The sequence below is a fragment of the Anabrus simplex genome, chromosome 1 (assembly GCF_040414725.1).
Source record: "Anabrus simplex isolate iqAnaSimp1 chromosome 1, ASM4041472v1, whole genome shotgun sequence".
In the NCBI taxonomy this organism is placed as follows: Eukaryota; Metazoa; Arthropoda; class Insecta; order Orthoptera; family Tettigoniidae; genus Anabrus; species Anabrus simplex.
Genome location: NC_090265.1, coordinates 793,433,334 through 793,451,802, shown reverse-complemented (window position 1 = coordinate 793,451,802; position 18,469 = coordinate 793,433,334). Strand labels below are relative to the sequence as shown.

Genomic DNA, 18,469 nt, shown 5'->3' with positions numbered 1-18,469 from the left:
CCTATCTGTATCGGTGTGACGTAAAGCCAATAGCAAAAAAGAAAAAAAGAAACATGGTTGCCCATTTCTTACATTTCTCCCAGTATCACAAGAATTGGTCCTCACTCATCTCTTCAAATTGTTCTCAGAGAGTAAATCTGTGATGCTTTCCTCACTGGAAATCTCTAAATGAAACTATTACCACTGAAATAGACCATGTTTGGGCAGACCCTGAACCACATGATAAGCAGCCCATAAAGCCAGCAAACACCATGTAGTTCAGAACAGACTGGTAGATGGAGGAACACACAGACAACGAGCGCAGTGGGAGTTCCTGATTCTTAGAAAAATATTAATTAAAAGATTTACGAATATATTAGGCTACAGCAAACAAATAACAAGATTTTACTTTTAATTACATTTCTTTTACATTTGCAATTATTTCACTAAAATCTGGGTTTATTTCAGTGAAAGTCATTTTATGCCTTTGCTGGCGAGATGTAGTGTTTACAGTGCACTATGTCTTCTGGTATAGAATACATTTTTTACTTTTATTTACGTGTTTCAGTCTCATCCTTAGCTTTAACAATATGAAAGTGAACGAGGTATGAGTCATGCTAGTAATAGCGATGCTAGCAATACTATTGCTTATACTGCCAGTACCTGTTATGAATGGTATGAAAATATTGCTCATAGGGTTGGTTGGTGCATGCATTTCAGTGGGCTCGCAGAGTGACATGCAACAGATATGTTATAGCAGCTTCTGGTTTGGTGAGGAAAGCAACAGGAAACTACCTCACAACCCATTTCCCTAGTATGCCTCTTCATTGATGCCTAGAATATCTGTAACAGCTGTTGGCGGAGCTTTGGAGGATCAAACCAGCCTTCAGACTGAATACCCAACATACAAAGTAATTTTCAGCTGCACAAACAGATGTTCATCAAAAGCCATCTGTCTTTTGACTCAGCACAGTTCATTTGTAGGAGTCTTGTGATTTTTATTTTATTTACTTCTCTCTAGTAATGACGAAGTTAGGACTTATGTTCCTCTCTTGCAATTGACCACAAATTTTACTGCTAATACCATTTATATATGTCTTCTTTTACCTTTCCTTAAGAAAAAAATATATTTCCTCTTAGCTCACATCTAAGTTGTACCATATATCCTTGCTAAAATTCATTAACCTAAACAAGAATTTCTTCATTTTACCTTTCATTTCATACATTAAATATTATCATTTTGTATTTTCCAGAGGAATTGCCATACTTAAATGTTCCTCTCCATACTATTATCAAACTGACCTCAGATGGATACAGCTGTAATGTTGAATATACCAAACTGCCAGTGGACTGTGTGGATACTTACAGGAAACAGCCTAAGGTAAGAAAAACCATCACTGATTAAATTGTTATGGCTTCAGGTAACGGATCACTTCACATGTGTACTTTGTGCATGTTCAATATGTCCAATGCAGCCCTTAAGTTTGGAAGCAATATAAGTTTTCCCTGGAATTTAACACTCTGGCGCTCTGCGTATCTGCAGGGGTTCTGCTGAAGAAGCTCAGAATAATTTGTATGATTTTGCAACAAAAATATAAAAAAAATCAATTCAAGTAAACAATTTAATGATATTAAAATCAAATAAAACTCATTAATACATAAAACTATAAACATTTCAGAAATAAATAGCCTATACTTTGGACATATTAACAAGTAACATGAAAAAAAGTACTGAATTTTGAAAATACTTTTTGAAAAATAAAAATTGATGTTCAATGACAGAAATATCATACATTATTTCATCTGACTTCTGGACTATTAAACCTGAAGGAAAGAATATTTAATTCTTCATAAATTCCTATCGGTATGATTTGTGTACTGCAGTTCACCCACAGAGAATGATAAGAAGTTATTCAGTGCAAATTAGGGGAGAATGAAAGCAGGTCAAAAATTCTTTTTCAAGTTATCAAGTGACAGAAAGTTGTGTTTTCAGTTGATTATTATGCCCGCAAAATTTAAATTGAATCATATTACTGGAATATATAATAATAATAATAATATTTTTTTTTTTTTTTTTTTTGTGAGGGTCTGCACTCAACAAGTGTGTGGAGATTCTTACCCACTAAAAACCACACTCCCTTTTCCCACGACGTTTATCTCCGCCCCGGAAACTGCTCTCGTATTACTTCAGGGCGGATGTCGTGCTTAATGCATCTTGTGCTTCATCTTCCTTCTTCTGCTTTACTGTCTGTCGTAATCGTCCAGGTCCTTCTTCTTCTTCTGACGCAGAATATTTTCTACATAGACTGCCACATGGTCCCAAGATTCTTGACTTCGTAGCATTACTGACACGATCCCTTCTGGCGTCAATTCTCCGTGCATAACTTCTAAGCATCTTCTTTGTGGCAGCCAATGAACACACACAAAGAAAGTATGTAATACTTCATCGATATCACCGCAGTATATGCACACCGGACTAGTTGCTAGCCCTAGCCTATGAAGAAATTTTTGGAAGTATCCATGACCTGTCAAGAACTGTGTGAGATAGTAGTTCACTTCACCATGATTTCGGGCACCCATACGCCCAGAGAAGGTATCAGTCTTTTCGTCCATTTCCCTCTAGAATCATCTTCCCATCTTGTTTGCCATCGTTGCATTCTGTGACTAAGAGCCAAAGCCTTTGCCCTTTTCCTTCCTAAGCTTTTCTTGTGTGAGCCAAATTTCTTGTCTTTCGAAGGCCAACAAGTCAATAGGAGCTACTGCTGCTACTACTAGAATCGCATGTTCTGATACTGTGCGATATGCGCAAGCAATTCGTAAAGCTGCTCTCCGTTGTACAGCCGCAATTCTTGTCCGATATTTCACAATTTTTAACAATTCAGCCCAAATTTCCGAACCGTATAGCAGTATCGATTGAACAGTCGACATGAGAAGCCGCCTTTTACTAGATATCGGCCCCTTGATATTTCCCATGAGTCTACTCAGTGCAGTCATGGTTTTCGCTGCCTTATCTGTTACCCGTTGGATGTGGTCCCAATATGTAAGCTTAGTATCAAGCGTTACACCAAGATATTTTGTGCTCCTAGTTGTTTTGATGGCATACCTGCCAACCCTTCCGATTTACCCAGAAACTTCCCGGTTTTTAACTCGTCTTCCGATTTTCCGATTTATTTTTACTTCTTCCGATTTTTTACTAATATAATCTCTAGTACCGCCAATACTCTTCCCCTTCGATAAAGGATAAATTCTTTCGTACTTGTGTAATTTACGAAACCTTATTTTCAAGCGTATTTATTTGTTGCTTTATTTCGTGAGTGTTTCGTCCGTCGCCTCCGTGTATCGTGTTTCCCGCACACCACAACAGCGTGCGCGCTTTATGCAGCTGGGGATTCGGGGCGCCAATCGTCCTGCAAGCAGGAGGCTAGCGCGCGCTAGCGACTCAGTTAATCGGGACGAAAGAACGAGTTTATTGTGCTGTTCGCGCGCTGTTGACATCTTTTCCGTGCGCAGTTTCGTCGGAGTGGTAGGCTACGTGTTTTTTTCCCCTCTCTGTCAAAGTCGTTTGTTAATAATGTATGGGACATATTGAATTGTTTTGCATGTGGTAGTTTCGCGTATTTAAGTGCATAATTTTAATGAATTTAATGTTTTTAAGGGGGTTCTTGTCGGTGACAGTTTCTGGCATTTTCTTTTCTCGTTATGGCCAAACAATATAACAAACGTTATCTCCAAGTGTTCAGAGATACCTATAAATTTCCGTTCATTTTACCGTCTAAGGGAAACTACCGTATTTTTCGCGTAATTAACGCCCTTGCATAATTTACGCATCCCAATAATTTTGGGTCCAAAGTGGAGAAAAAGAAATGTTCACTTATTTGACGCACCCACAACTTCGAACATCCATCACTCAGCTCCGGATGCGTTTCGAAATAAAGATGCCAACTACTCAAGTAGCAGGCTTCCTATCGCGAAGCAGGCATTCCACACACAGGGCAACTTGCTGTTATTAGCCGTCAGGAAATCCCACTGCACTCGTTTTGCGAGTGTTTCGGGTACGGGACCTTCTGTGATCTCAAAATTGTTTGTCAGTACGCAGTATTCCAGTAATACTGCATCATACAAACTCGCGGTGATCATTTACGTCGCAACATACGGGAATAGAGCAGCAGGCAGCAAGTATTCAGTGTCCAAATGAAACGTACGCTACCGCGGTAACAGAAGTGCACTTCAAGCGGCCAACAAGTCTCCCAAAGCATTTCGCGGACCAAAAAGCGGCAAGTTTCTGCAAGTAGAGGATTATCTGCTTAAATATATGATTTTGTTGGGCAATGTTGGATAAGCCGTTTCTCACGAAATGCTGTATTTTAAAGAATGAGAAATAGCCGCGGCACATGGAATCAGTATCTCGGATTTGAAGGTTAGCCGAGGCTTGATTAATTTTCTGAAGAGAAATGAACTTTCTCTTCGACGAAGAACAACATCATGCCAAAAAATGATGAATGATTTCAACCATTGTCATCGCTTTGTGATTGAGAAGCGTGAAATGAAGGAATATTTGATCTCCCTTTATAGGAACCGCACGTCAGACGCCAATCAGTTTCCGTACGCCACAAAGTCGAAGAATCGATAAGAAAGGAACATATAGTGTTATCGTACGCGCTATCGGAAGCCAAAAACAACGATGTACTGCAATGCTTGCTGATGGCAGAAAGGTTACACCTTACATTGTTCTAAAACGAAAAACAATGCCTAAACCCTAAAGCAAAATTTCCGCGAGTGATCCACGTTCGTATTCAACAGAAAGGATGGATGGACACGTCACTCGTACAAGATTAGATACGAACGGTTTGGGGTAGTGTAGCAGGGTCCCTTCTTCGATGCCCGGCCCTTCTCGTGTTGGATAGTTTTCTTTTTTTTTCGGTATGCCATTCAGGTCGTATTTTCAGCTCGTAATGAGAAGAATATTTTCTAGTGTCGGTACTTGAAATCCACGTGTCTAACTTACCTGATGTACCCTATTTGACTTTTCAGAAAAAATCTCACGCCGGAATTTTACGCTGTATGACGATAATCGCAAATGAGTTGAACCAATTGTCTTTATATTATATTTGTAAAGATCTGAATTCCGTGAATAATTTACGCATCCGCAGTTTTCGCCTGTATTTTTCGTCAAAAAAGTGCATTAATTACGCGAGAAAATATGGTATTATGGATTTTGTTGTGTGTGTCGGTGTGACATAAATATTATTATTCGTATGTAAGTGTCATAAATGAGAGTGATTAGGTACATTTTCTTGAAACCATTTTTATGTTTTCGTAGTTTAAGATTTTAAATTTAATGATCAATTCGCATTGTAACTGTAGGTATGTATGCCTTTTATCCTGACCTATTTTCACGTAGACTGTGGTGAAATATACGTGATGAAATCCAAGAATTAAAAAATCTTCCTATTTTTGGGTTCTAAAAGTTGGCAGGTATGTGATGGCTATCTGCCCGATCTGCATCGGTACAACAGTATTAATCCTTTTTCTCGTCAGGAGGACAATTTCCGTTTTATGATCTGTGAGTTCTAACTTGTGATTTATCATCCATTCTTTGACACGTCGCATCACCTGATTCAATTTAAATTGAGCCAGCTCTAGATTACGGGTTACTATCACAGCAGCCACATCATCAGCATAACCCACAAGTTTTACATCTTCTGGCATCTCCAGCCGTAACAAACCATCATACATGATATTCCAAAGGTGTGGTCCGAGAATTGAGCCTTGCGCTGCACCAGCTGCGAGCCGTTTTCTTCTCTGACTGTCTTCCGTGTCGTATAACAATGTACGGTCTTTCAAATAGTCTCGCAGTATATACATGAGATATTCTGGTAGCTTGAAAGTTTCTTGTAGAGCTTCCAAAATATCACTCCATCTTGCCGAGTTGAAGGCATTTTTAACATCTAGAGTCACAAAAAGCGTCAGCTTTCTAGAGTAATTATTACCCGTTTGAACTCGTTCTGCTGTCTTCACCACTTCCTTCACAGCATCTAGCGTTGAGTGACCTCTGCGAAATCCATGTTGGTCAGATAGGTCGCCAGCTAATCGGACTGCTGCTAGTATTCTCGGTTGTAGTAGCTTCTCTAAACCTTTCCCGGCAGTGTCCAGCATACATAAAGGTCTGTAACCCCCAGTTTTCCCTTTACTGATCAGAACCAATCTAGCTATCTTCCAACGAAAGCTACAAATTCCCGCTCTCAAACAATGATTATACATTCTCAACAGCAGTTGAGGACATAATTCGACTGCCACCTTTAGTACTTCTGCTGGAATACCATCTGGTCCAGGGGCTTTCTTATTTCTAAGGGAATTAATTGCTGTTATCAATTCTTCAGTTGTAAAAGGTGGTACATTTTCTAGTTCTTTCTCGGCCTCATCATCAATCCTCTCTGCATGATCAGGGAATAGTGTGTGTACTATTTCTTCCATGGTGCGTGGATCCATGATAGGGCTTGGTAGCATCCCAAATTTCTTCATGACAATTTTATACCCTAATCCCCATGGATTTTCATCCACTTCCTTAGACATTTCCCACCACTCGTCGGCTTTACTCTTTTTAATTGTGTTTCGCAGTCTTTTCTTCATAGTCTTATACTCTACTGAGAGAGCTTCATCGTTATGTCGTGCTCTTTGTGTCCTTCGTCTGAGTCGCAGGCATTGTTTCCTCAGCTCAGTAATTTTTTCATTCCACCAATATGTTGAACGCTTGCCTCTCCGTTGTTTGATTCTGGTCATTGATGCGTCGCATGCATTCTGAAGGAGTCTCATGGTGTGTTCCACGCATTTATTAGCAATTATGCTTCTTTTGCATCCGTGACATGTATCCGTCATACAATCCATTCCATTCTGTATTACTTCATGAAATTTTTCTCTATCCATAGTGGCTATGTTCCATCTTTCTGGCTTGCGCGTGGTAATTCTTATATTCGGAGTCTCTTGAAGTACACGAAAAGTTATATACTGATGATCGCTTCCAGTATATTCTTCAATTACTCGCCATTCAGTTATCCTAGACGCAATGTCTTCAGAAGCAAAGGTTACATCTAGTATAGTTCCCTGACATCCTGGTCGCCGAAAAGTTGTCACATTACCAACGTTGATGACCATTAATCCCAATCTGGCGACCATCTCCATTGTACGCCGCCCTATAGAATCTGTTTGAGGCATGTTCCATTCAACTGCTTGAGCATTAAAATCACCAGCAACAACTAGGTTAGTGTTCATCCCTTGCAGAGTATCTTCAAGCCCATCTAGTTTTGTCTGGAAGTCAGAAATAGCCTCATTCGGGGTAAAATAACAGCTGACAAAAATTACCTTCTCAACTTGGACCCAGACAAAACCATCTCCGCATCCTTGATTTATAACTGAATATTTTCCAAGGTCTGGTACCTATATCGCAGCTGTCCCTAGATTGTCTGAAAACCAGCCTGGTTGATCTCTGTCTTGATATTGTTCGCTGAGAATCAAGATGTCTGCTCCTATCTCATAGATCATCTGCGTCAATAGATCATTGGCAGTTAGACTCCTGTGTATATTGGCTTGAAGGATCTGTACCATTCACCACTGCTTTTTGGCCTTTTCTAGAGCTTCACGAAACACAATACACTTGCCTGAGCCAAGAGCATGATGTCGTTTTGACTCGTCAATGCCCATATCTGTGCAAATTATGCATCGTGGATTCGTTTTGCATCCTACTGCCTTGTGACCAGCTTCCCCGCACTTAAAGCAGAGTTTACTTCTGTCCAATCCTTGACAGTTTCGTGCTTGATGCCCATATGACAGACATCTAAAGCACCGAGGAACTACGGCCCACTTTCTTACTCTGCAGTATAACCAGCATACTTTAATTTTGCCTATGTCTAACAGCTTTCGTGCCTCGCTATCTTCTATCTCCACGATGGCGAGTTTTTGTCCCCTGCTGTTTGGATTTGTGATTGAGATCTTCAATTCTTAATTAAGATTTTCTAATTCTCGTCTTACAGCCTCCTCTATGTTGGAAATAGTGGTGGCACTGTCCATATCCCGAATTTCCAATGTAGTTCTAGGTGTCAAAACCTTTACTTCGCCATCATGTCCAAGAGCGCCTTTAAGTGATTTATTAAAATTATCTCTATTCTCCTTTTCCGTGGCCTTATTAAATTCAAGAAGAACTGCTCCAGACATAGTTTTCCTGATCGATCTAACACCAGCGCCACTGTCTTCTGGGTTCACCTTGCTGCGGATATCCTTCACAACATCTGCAAAAGTCTTGCCATTCATCGGTTTAATAACTACGGCATCTGGGCGGCTTCTTATAGTTGAACGTTTCCGTTGCTCGTTCTTTTTAACAGTTTCAGATACCGGTACTGTTTCAGGTTGAGTACCTTCATCTTCATCTGCCTTCTTCTGCCTCTGTTCCCTCTTCTTCTTCTTCTTCTTCTTCTTCTTGGATAACGCTATTTCCCAGTTATCCTGTTCTACGTTTCTGTTTGTGGTGCTCTGTTCTACTTTCTCTTGATAGGGCAAATCCTTTTGCATTAATGCTCTAGTTGCTTTCCAAGCTTTTCTGTGCGTAGATCCCGCATCTAGGGCTTCCTCCAATTTCTTTAAACCTTGCTGAATTTCCATATTCATATTTTTCTGCTGAACTGCAAGAATACTTTTCAACAGGCCCCTGGCGATTTCCAGTTGTTCTTCCTCTTTTAACATATCCTCCATAATTTGTTGAGTGATATCAAGCCTCAAATTCGTTTTCGCATTCTGCTCAATACTACTATTGCATGTATCATGCGTGCGCTCCACGTCCATGATATTGTGGCCATGTTCCATAGATGCTGGATTCAAATCCACAGAGTCACACTGGATTCCAGCTCCCGAAATCGTGCCATATAGGGAGTCCAGCTGGCCGTGACTCAAGTCACAGAGAAATATCTATTCTCTGTTATTTTCTATGAGGAAACTAGGTAACCTAAAAACGCAATTTCACTAACACACAATGTCAATGTCTTGAACGTTTCACCCACTACCGTAGTTTACCCTATTAAATATTGAAAGCACGTATATTAAATATTACTTACACTCACTTTCCATGTCAATATACGGGTGATTACCAACGAAATCTTCGATCATTTCATGCACAACAGACTTACTGATCTTGTCACTACCAAGACGTTTTCTGGAATAATAATAATAATAATAATAATAATAATAATAATAATAATAATAATAATAATAATAATAATAATAAAGGCTCAAAATCCAGGAGAGAAAAATATTGAGGAAGATATTAGGACCAGTCAAGGAAGGGAATGAATGCAAAAGGCGACCCAATCAAGAGCTCGAAGAAAAAAAAAAAAGGTCATGGACATGCCTAGAAAGAGATGCCTACCATTTTGTGGACATAGGAAGACCGCCAGGCTGAATGGCTCAGACGGTTGAAGCGGTGGCCTTCTGACCTCAACTCGGCAGGTTCGATCCTGGCTCAGTCCAGTGCTATTTGCAGGTGCTCAAATATGTCAGTCTCATGTCAGTAGATTTACTGGCACATAAAAGAACTCCTGCGGGACTAAATTCCGGTGCCTCGGTGTCTCCAAAAACCGTTAAAGTAGTTAGTGGATCGTTAAGCCGATAACATTAATTATTAAAAGAGAAAGACCAAATCACCATGGTTGATAGAAGTAAACACAGGTCTGCAGGAAATGGGAGGAACAGAAAGAGACTTAAAAGATTGGATATCTTTCAGGAGAACGCTTAAACAAAAGAGGTTCCAGGACAAATTCACAAGGAAGGCAGGTACCCTCTGGACAAAGGAGAGGAAAGAACAACACAACCAGAGGGTATGCAATTACTGGGTAAACATCAAAACTCACCCCAAACGCAATATTCGAAAATTGTGGTCCTTAGTCGGCCTATACGAAGAAGAAAGTCATGCGACCTCTGAATAAGCCTGGTGCTGGGCTTTTGAGTTGATGCCCTGTAGGCGACCTGTCCTGTGCACGTGTGATGGGGCCCTACCCAAGATGAATTCCAATGATGAAGACAACAAAAACACTCAGCACCTGAGCCAGAGAAATTAACCTATGAAAGCTAAAATACTCGCCACAGACAGGAATTGAACCCAGGTCCCCTTGGACCAAATGCTAGCCTGCTAATCCATCAATCACTCACCGCTGATCTACATTTAGGGCAGTTGCCCAGGTGGCAGATTCCCTATCTGTTTTTACAATTTTTTCTTAAATAACTGCACAGAATTTGGAAATATATTTTACATCTCCCTTGGTAAATTATTCCAATCCCTAATTCCTCTTCCTATAAACAAATATTTGCTCCAATTTGTCCTCTTGAATGCCAACTTTATCTTCATATTGTGATCTTTTCTATTTTTAAAAGAATCGAACCCGGGACCCCTGCGGCCAAAGGCCAGCACGCTAACCATTTAGCCATGGAGCTGGACCTTTTGTTGGAAATCACCCAGAACAAATCGAGCTGCTTTTCTTTGGATTTTTCCTAGTTCTCGAATCAAATAATTCTGGTGAGGGTCCCATACATTGGAACCATACTCTACCATTTAGCCATGGAGCTGGACAGTATCTTGTGGTGGTGCAGTAACTATAAATATTATTGTTTTCTGCTTAAAATCTGACAAAATGCTTGGACCAAAGGAAAATTCTTTTGTATCTTTTTTGGGTACATAACAGTATTAATAAAAACACCGTTTAAAACTTGTAATTAAATTGTAGATTATTTATTAAACACAGGAAACATATTTACATTACAGGTATTTATTAACTTTTCTGTGAAGATGCCTCTAAAAATAATATTACTTTAACATTTAACACTGCTAAAAATAAGTACCTTTTCAGCACTTCTAATTTATGTCAAATTTTTGGATGATAAAGAAGAGGCAAATTAGAGAATTGCACTATGATGTACTTTAAATCTAGAATGGCATATTGGAATAGTGCTTTAGTTTGATAGACAGCATCATTTTGCAACTTTTTAGCCTTGCTGCTACAAAATAATCTGCCGTTGTTACTCTACTAACAGCTGTTGATGCCTAAGTCACTAGTTTCACAGTTGGGTATGACAAGATAAACTTGGTACATTTATTGAAGAAAATACTCCTCGTCCTCATTTTCAAGCAGTTGTCGAGTCCTCTCCTCCTGTAACCCCAGTAAGCTCCCTGTACGCTCTGTTAGCTGACAGTCTTGCTATGAAATCTTATCAGTATACCGTAGTCTTCAGCAGCAAAGTTGTGGGGGCCACGCTGGCACCCATGCACACATCTCCATATACGCGCTGAAGTCTGTGGTGAATTTTAGCAGCAGAAATGTCCTCTTTAACAGAGAATTCAATGGTACCACATTGCCAAAATAAAACAAATACTGTTCTCATGTGATCGAAACTAACGACACCACAGTGCCTACTAATTTAATGGATTCTGACACTTAAAATAAAATGGTTGCTCATGTTTCTGTATGATCTGCATTCCAAGATTGGAAAATTTACCTTGGAAGAGGTTTTGTGGACTATTCTAGTATTTGCCTCCAGCAAGGGCTAAAGCCACTCCAAATGGCAGTTAATGAAAAGGATTTGCACTGTTATCATGAAGATTCAGCTTTCATTCTATACCATAGCCTACTGTTCTGAACAAGTCATGTTGGTGGGTACTTACCTGTTTGGTGAAAAATAACCATGTCTTTTCTTTAACAGTACAGTAGAAATTAATGTATAGAATCTACTTTATTTCCAATAGGTATTTCTGCTGTAGAGATAAACATGTTGGCATTTTTGTGATTTTTGCTGTTTGAAGGGAAAGTACAACTAGACAGTGGGGTCAATGGTGGTGATTATTGTTTTAGGACGAAGTACAACAAGGCAACCATTCTCCCTTAACACTAATCAGAGAAAAAAGGGAAGGGTTCCAATCCTTTGAAAAATGAAGGATCAGTAGAGAAAGGTAAGAGGCAAGAAGGACGTGAAAATGAAATACTTCCTAGGCCTCGCAAATCTAATACAGTCAGGTTGGAAGAGAACAAGTCTTGGCCTATAGAGGTCTGCTAGGAAGGATGACTATAATAATTCTGACACAAGTAAGTAGGAGCAAGTCCGGCCCCGCGATATAGGGGGCAACGCGTCCGCCTGTCACCCGGCGGCCCCGGGTTCAATTCCCTGCTGGGTCAGGGGGTTTTAATTGTAAATGATTAATATCCCTGGCCTGGGGATTGGGTGTTTGTGTTGTCCTTAACGTTCCTTTCCTCACATTCAACACTTTACACTTCCGCCATTTACAAAATACATGCAGGTTCCTCACATATGGTGCAAGTAGGGGCAAAAGATCTTTCTAGGTCAACGCCCCGAACAAATAGCATTTAAAAAAATAAAAAAAAAAATAATAATAGTAGAAGCAATTGCCACATCCAACTAAGGCCTTGTGGTTGCCAACCTATGCTCCAACATTGAGAAACCTTAGGCACCCATTTTAGTGCCTTTTCCTGCAGGGGGGATGGCATTTTATAAGATGACTAGCAAGATACCCGTGCTTCGCTACGGTATTATACTGAAATTTATAATTGAATGCTTATTGTTTTAGATATATAATCCGCCGAAATTCGCGATCTGACTCGTTTTCGGCGAGAATCCACCAAAATTCCCGATCTGACTCGTTTTCTATTAGATTTCGGCATGTTTCCTCCCATTTTTAAATCTTCCTTTCCAGCAATCGATTTCGTACTTCCCGGGCTAGGCTCAGGTATTCCTCCCGGTCAGTTGGGTCCCTAAATCTTTGCCATATTTTCCTATAATCATTTTTAATATGGATAAAATCCTTCAGGAGAACCGGCGTGGTGTCATATTGGGTGCCTTGGCGGCACTAAACCCGCGGCCGGACTGCATTCTTAGTCATTACCAGTCCAGGAGCCGTTTCCAGCGCAGTCCGCACAACTGATGACGGTCCGGAACATTATTATTATTATTATTATTATTATTATTATTATTATTATTATTATTATTATTATGTGTTGCTGTAATGGCTGATGACAGGGAAAACCGGAGTATCCGGAGAAAAACCTGTCCCGCCTCCGTTTTGTCCAGCACGAATGACATGTAGTGACCGGGATTTGAACCACGGAACCCAGCTGTGAGAGGCCGGCGCGCTGCCGCCTGAGCAACGGAGGATCCTTATAAGTACATTAAGAACAGTAAGATCAATAGGTTTCACCTCCTTCTACACCCCACCACCGTTAAGTTCATTTACCGCCACCCACTCCCCTCCCCCAAAAAAATTAAAAGAAGGCTTGTTTCTTTATGTTTAAAGGAGATTCCAAACACCAATGTTCACGTCTATTACCTTCAGTTTTGAGATATAAGTATCCCCATAAAAATAATTTATTTTTTCACTTCATTTCACACTACTCCCCACCCCCACTAAGTGAATATTCCCGCAAAAAATACGTGTTTCTTTAATAGTAAAGGATCTTCTAAATACCAATTATCACGACTCTAACTTCTTCAGTTTTTGATTTATCTGTCCTCATGAAAGGAATTCAACTCCTTTACACTCCCGCCCTCCAAGATGGTTTCCTCCCAGAAACGCGTTTTTCTTTGTTTTTAAAGGAGATCCAAATACGAATTTTCACGTCTGTAACAGCTTTAGTTTGTATTAGATGTATGTATTCTCATACAATTAAGTCAATTAAATTTTCAATTATTTCACACACACACACACACACACACACACACACACACATCCTCATTGGATTTTCCGAGAATACGTGTTTCTTTACTTTTAAAGCAGATTGCAAATATCAAATTTCACGTCTGTAATTCCTTCATTTTTGAGATATCAGTAGCGTAATTAAAAGAATTCAACACCATTTTCAGTCACATTTACCTCCCCCCCCCACCCAAGTGGTATTTCCGAAAACTAAAAATACACGTTTCTTTATGTTTAATAGAGATAAAAAATACCATTTTTCTCTTCTGTAACATGCTAAGTTTTTTTAGATATACTGTAAAAATTCTCATTTTAAAATTTCTCCCCTTTTGAGTTCCCCTTAAGTGGAGTTTCCAAAAACAAATCACCTATGTTTCTTTACATTTACAGGAGATTCCAAACACCCACTTTTTACGTCTGTAACATTTTACGTTTCCAAGATATTCTGTAGATATAGTCTTTCAAAAAATTCACCCCAATTTGTCACTCCTGTTTAACCGCCATTAATTGGATTTTCCAAAAAATAAAAAAATACGTGATTCTTTATTTATAAAGGAGATCCCATATACAAATTTTCAGTTCTGTAATATCATTCGTTTCTGAGATATATGTATCCTCATTAAAGTCATTCAACCCATTTTTCACCCTTTTACACCCCACCTATTGCGATTTACAGCAAACAAAAAAATACGTGTTCCTTTATTTTTAGAGGAGATTCTAACTACCAATTTTTAAATCTGTAAATTTTAAAGTTCTAAGATGTAGACCCACTCATTTTAACAAATTCCCCCCCCCCCTTTTCATCCTCCAATATTTGGAATTTTCAAAAACGAAAAAATACGTGTTTCTTTACTTTTAAAGTAAATCTCAAATACCAATTTTCAGGTCTGTAATATCTTCAGGTTCTGAAATATAAGTAGCCTCATTTAAGACATTCAACCCATTATTCACCCTTTTACACCCTTCCTATTGGGATTTTCTGAAAACAAAAGAATACGTGTTTCTTTATTTTTGAAAGAGATTCTAAATACCAATTTTTACATCTATAAACTTTAAAAGTTTTGAGTTATAGATACACTCATTTTAAAAAATCACCCCCCTTTTCACCCCCCCCCCATTAATTGGATTTTCCAAATACAAAAAATACGTTTTTCTTTATTTTCAAGGAGATCCCAAACACCAATTTTCAGATCTGTAATATATTCAGGTTCTGAAATATAAGTAGACTCATGAAAGGCGTTGGACAACTTTTTCAGACTTTTCCACCCTTCCTATTAGGATTTTCTGAAAACAAAATATACACGTTTCTTTATTTTCAAAGGAGATTCCAAATACTAATTTTCACATCTATAACCTTTAAAAGTTTTGAGATATAGATACACTCATTTTAAAATATTACCCCCTTTTCACCCCCTCTTAATTGGATTTTCCAGAAACAAACAAATACGTGTTTCTCTATTTTTAAAGGAGATCCCAAACACCAATTTTCAGGTCTGTAATATCTTCAGTTTCTGAGATATAAGTAGCCTCATTAAAGGCATTTAACCCTTTTTTCACCCCTTTTCACTCCTCCTATTGCGATTTTCCGAAAACGAAAAAATACGTGTTTCTTTATTTTTAATGAAGATTCTAAATGTCAATTTTTACATCTGCAAACTTTAAAAGTTTGGAGATATAGATTCACTCATTTTAAAAATTCACCCCCTTTTCACCCTCCCATTAATTGGATTTTCCAAAAACAAAAAATACGTGTTTCTTTATTTTTAAAAGAGATCAAAAGTACTAATTTTCAGGTCTGTAATATCTTCCGTTTCTGAGATATAAGTACCGGTATCCTGATTAAAGGCATTCAACCCATTTTTCCCCATTTTCACCCTTTTCACCCCTCCTATTGGAATTTTCTGAAAACAAAAAAATACGTGTTTCCTTATTTTTAAAGAAGATTCTAAATACCAATTTTTACATCTGTAAACCTTTAAAGTTTTGAGATATAGATACACTCATTTTAAAATTTCACCCCCCTTTTCACCCCCTTAGAGACGGAATATCCAAAAATCCTCTCTTAGCGAGCACCTACATCCTAATATGAATATATCCCCAAAATTGCATTTCTTTATGTCCAGTAGTTTTGGCTCGGCGATGATGAATCAGTCAGTCAGTCAGTCAGGACAAGTTATTTTATATATATATAGATTACATTCTTTAAAGGTACTAATGTAAAGGTAGAAAAGAAGAATAGCTTACTGAGGCAAGGAGTATAGACACCTGCACTGTAGAGCACAATGTCACAAACTAAATACTGTAAATATATTTGACTTACAGATATTATCAGCATAAGCAGAAAACTTGGCTAAGTTATTTTCAGCATATTTGATAGTGAGCATTGAAGTGTGTGTCCCTTTCCTTCTCTCTCTCTCTCTCTCTATCCTATCTTTAGATTGTTTAAATGTTGTAGATTTAAGAATATTTACTCCCTCATTCAGGTGTAATAGTAAAATTTGTGTCTGTACCTTGTGTTTCAGAACTGCTCAACAAGTCGGTCCCAAGATGACGCCCTTCTCACAGTGCCTTTTCACTTTGATTCTCTCAATCTGTGGTCAGTCAAAGATCACTCAGAACTCATTGAACAGCACTGAATTTCCTTCAGCCATCATTTACAGAAAAATTACAGTACTTTATATAAAAACTGGAAACCAATCAAGCACTTCTGTGTATGTCTCTCTTTGTGCATGTTAGTGTTTATGGTCATTTTTGTCTGCAAGATGTGAGGAAAAAACAAGTTCAAATTAGAAGTATTAAGTGCACATTTATATCAAATGAAGTATTCTCAAGCATCCATAACATATATTCAGTTGTATTAGACTTCATTAATATAATGCTTTAGGAAGCTGGGCTATCTGCATATATATATATATATATATATATATATACGGAAGATTATGTACAACCCTCAGTTCCCTACAATGAATAATAATCCATTCTTATTATCTTATATTACTAGAACACTGTGGCATGCTGTTGAATCAAGGAAAAGAAACATAAAATTACAAGGAAAGGAATTCCCAGCATTTACTTAAGTTATGCTATTGAATCTGGAATTATGGTTTTGAACATTTCCTCTACAATCTCTAAAGTTGATTTCATACCTTAACCTATATCACTGTAGAATGGATTATACAAACAGTTTGGAATTTTAAACTAATTGAATTTTAAAACATTTTGAATTATTGAAATTAATTCAACCACATTTGGACTATAAATTTTATTTGTGGTAGAGAAGCATAATATTAATTTTCTTCAGCTAGTGACTTTACATGTTTTAATGTGGAGTTAACCATTATCAAAATATTATTATGCCTTCACTCAATCTTCCTATGCAGATACCTGCTGAAAATGTAGCAATAATATTTCTGTTGTGGACTAAAAAACTATTTTTATATCCTAAATGTGTATAAATGCAAATTTGTGTGTTTAATTAGTGAGAGAATTTTAATATACATCCAATTAAATATTTTATCAGTTTTTCCTAGATCTGTACTACATTATTTATTGTAATTGAATAGCCGTTTTTTAGATCGTATCTTTTTCAGTACTTAAAGGATTTATATGTAAATGTATGTTGACATGTATATATACTGTTTTATTTTGTTTAAATGTGTTAGATTATATGCTCTATGTAAGCATATTCCAATGCATATATGCAAAGCAATGCAAATTATATTTAGTGTTAAACTGAGTTCTGCCAGTTTATTCTGGCAGGTATCCAGTAAAGAAGAGAAACACTACCCTTTAGAAATCTAGAGATGTGTGCCTCTTTGTACAAGTTCTGTGTTTAGACTGTGTTAACATGACAAGACTATTCTTCAAGCTGTGGAGCTGCCAAGGCAGCATACAAGTGTTCAAGGAGGGATGTTGCAATATACAGCTCAGTGTATTAGTGCAGTGTTGCATGTTCAACAATACAATGAGCCAAAATTTGTGATATGTTTCATGCTAACATGCTCTTGACTTGAATAAATATGCATTACTTCATATGTACATAACAAGTATGTGGGTTTGTTTCTTTGGACATACTTTAATGCCAGTGACTCATTATAAAACTAGGTTTAAATGCAATACTTGTCTGACTGGTCTTTACCACTAGTGAGCAAGCATGCTGATGTTTGTTCATGTGATGTGCAGGAGAGGCTTGGAAAGCAAGATATCAAGCATATACACTCTCTTCAAAGCACTGTTAGCAATAATTAGTAAGCTGGGACAGATCCCCAGATCTGGATTTCTCATTAGGCTCCTAGGCGTACAATGGCATTTCCATAAGGGATAGCAAGATTCTCTCTCTCTCTTTTTTTTTTTCCTTTCCAGTTTTAAGAATACTTATGTTTTAGGATGGTTTTGTTTTCCTGAATGCATAGTTGCCTTTAAACAGCATATACCTAGCATATTGTTGAAGGACAACAAAAGTGCCCAGGTAGACATTAAACATAACTCCAGGAACTTCGTGTTGCCAGCACTTCTTCACTGTGTAATGGGTATGAACCCAACACATGTTTCATGAGTATTTACCATTCTTTGGCCTGTTCCTGTTTTGCCTCTGAGCACAACATATGCTGAACATCATGCAACAATATCATCATGTTCAATTAATACGTGCCTTCACATTTTTGCACTTTGTATATTTAAAGAACATGCTCTTCATTATTCTCCAAACTATGTGTCTGTCTCTTTTCTATGAAAATCATATCCTTTCTTTAA

The 18,469-nt window shown here is 38.0% G+C and overlaps 1 protein-coding gene across 1 annotated transcript in view; it reads left to right on the top strand.

The window, feature by feature from the left end:
• LOC136857539 (6-phosphofructo-2-kinase/fructose-2,6-bisphosphatase) overlaps positions 1–17,766 on the top strand; it is a 71,378-nt gene extending 53,612 nt beyond the window's left edge. The window contains exons 9-10 of the mRNA XM_067136266.2: positions 1,233–1,360; positions 16,240–17,766. Coding sequence (XP_066992367.2) covers positions 1,233–1,360; positions 16,240–16,353 — 242 coding nt within the window. The 3' untranslated portion in view covers positions 16,354–17,766. The remainder of the gene's footprint in view (positions 1–1,232; positions 1,361–16,239) is intronic.
• The last annotated feature ends 703 nt before the right edge of the window (positions 17,767–18,469 follow it).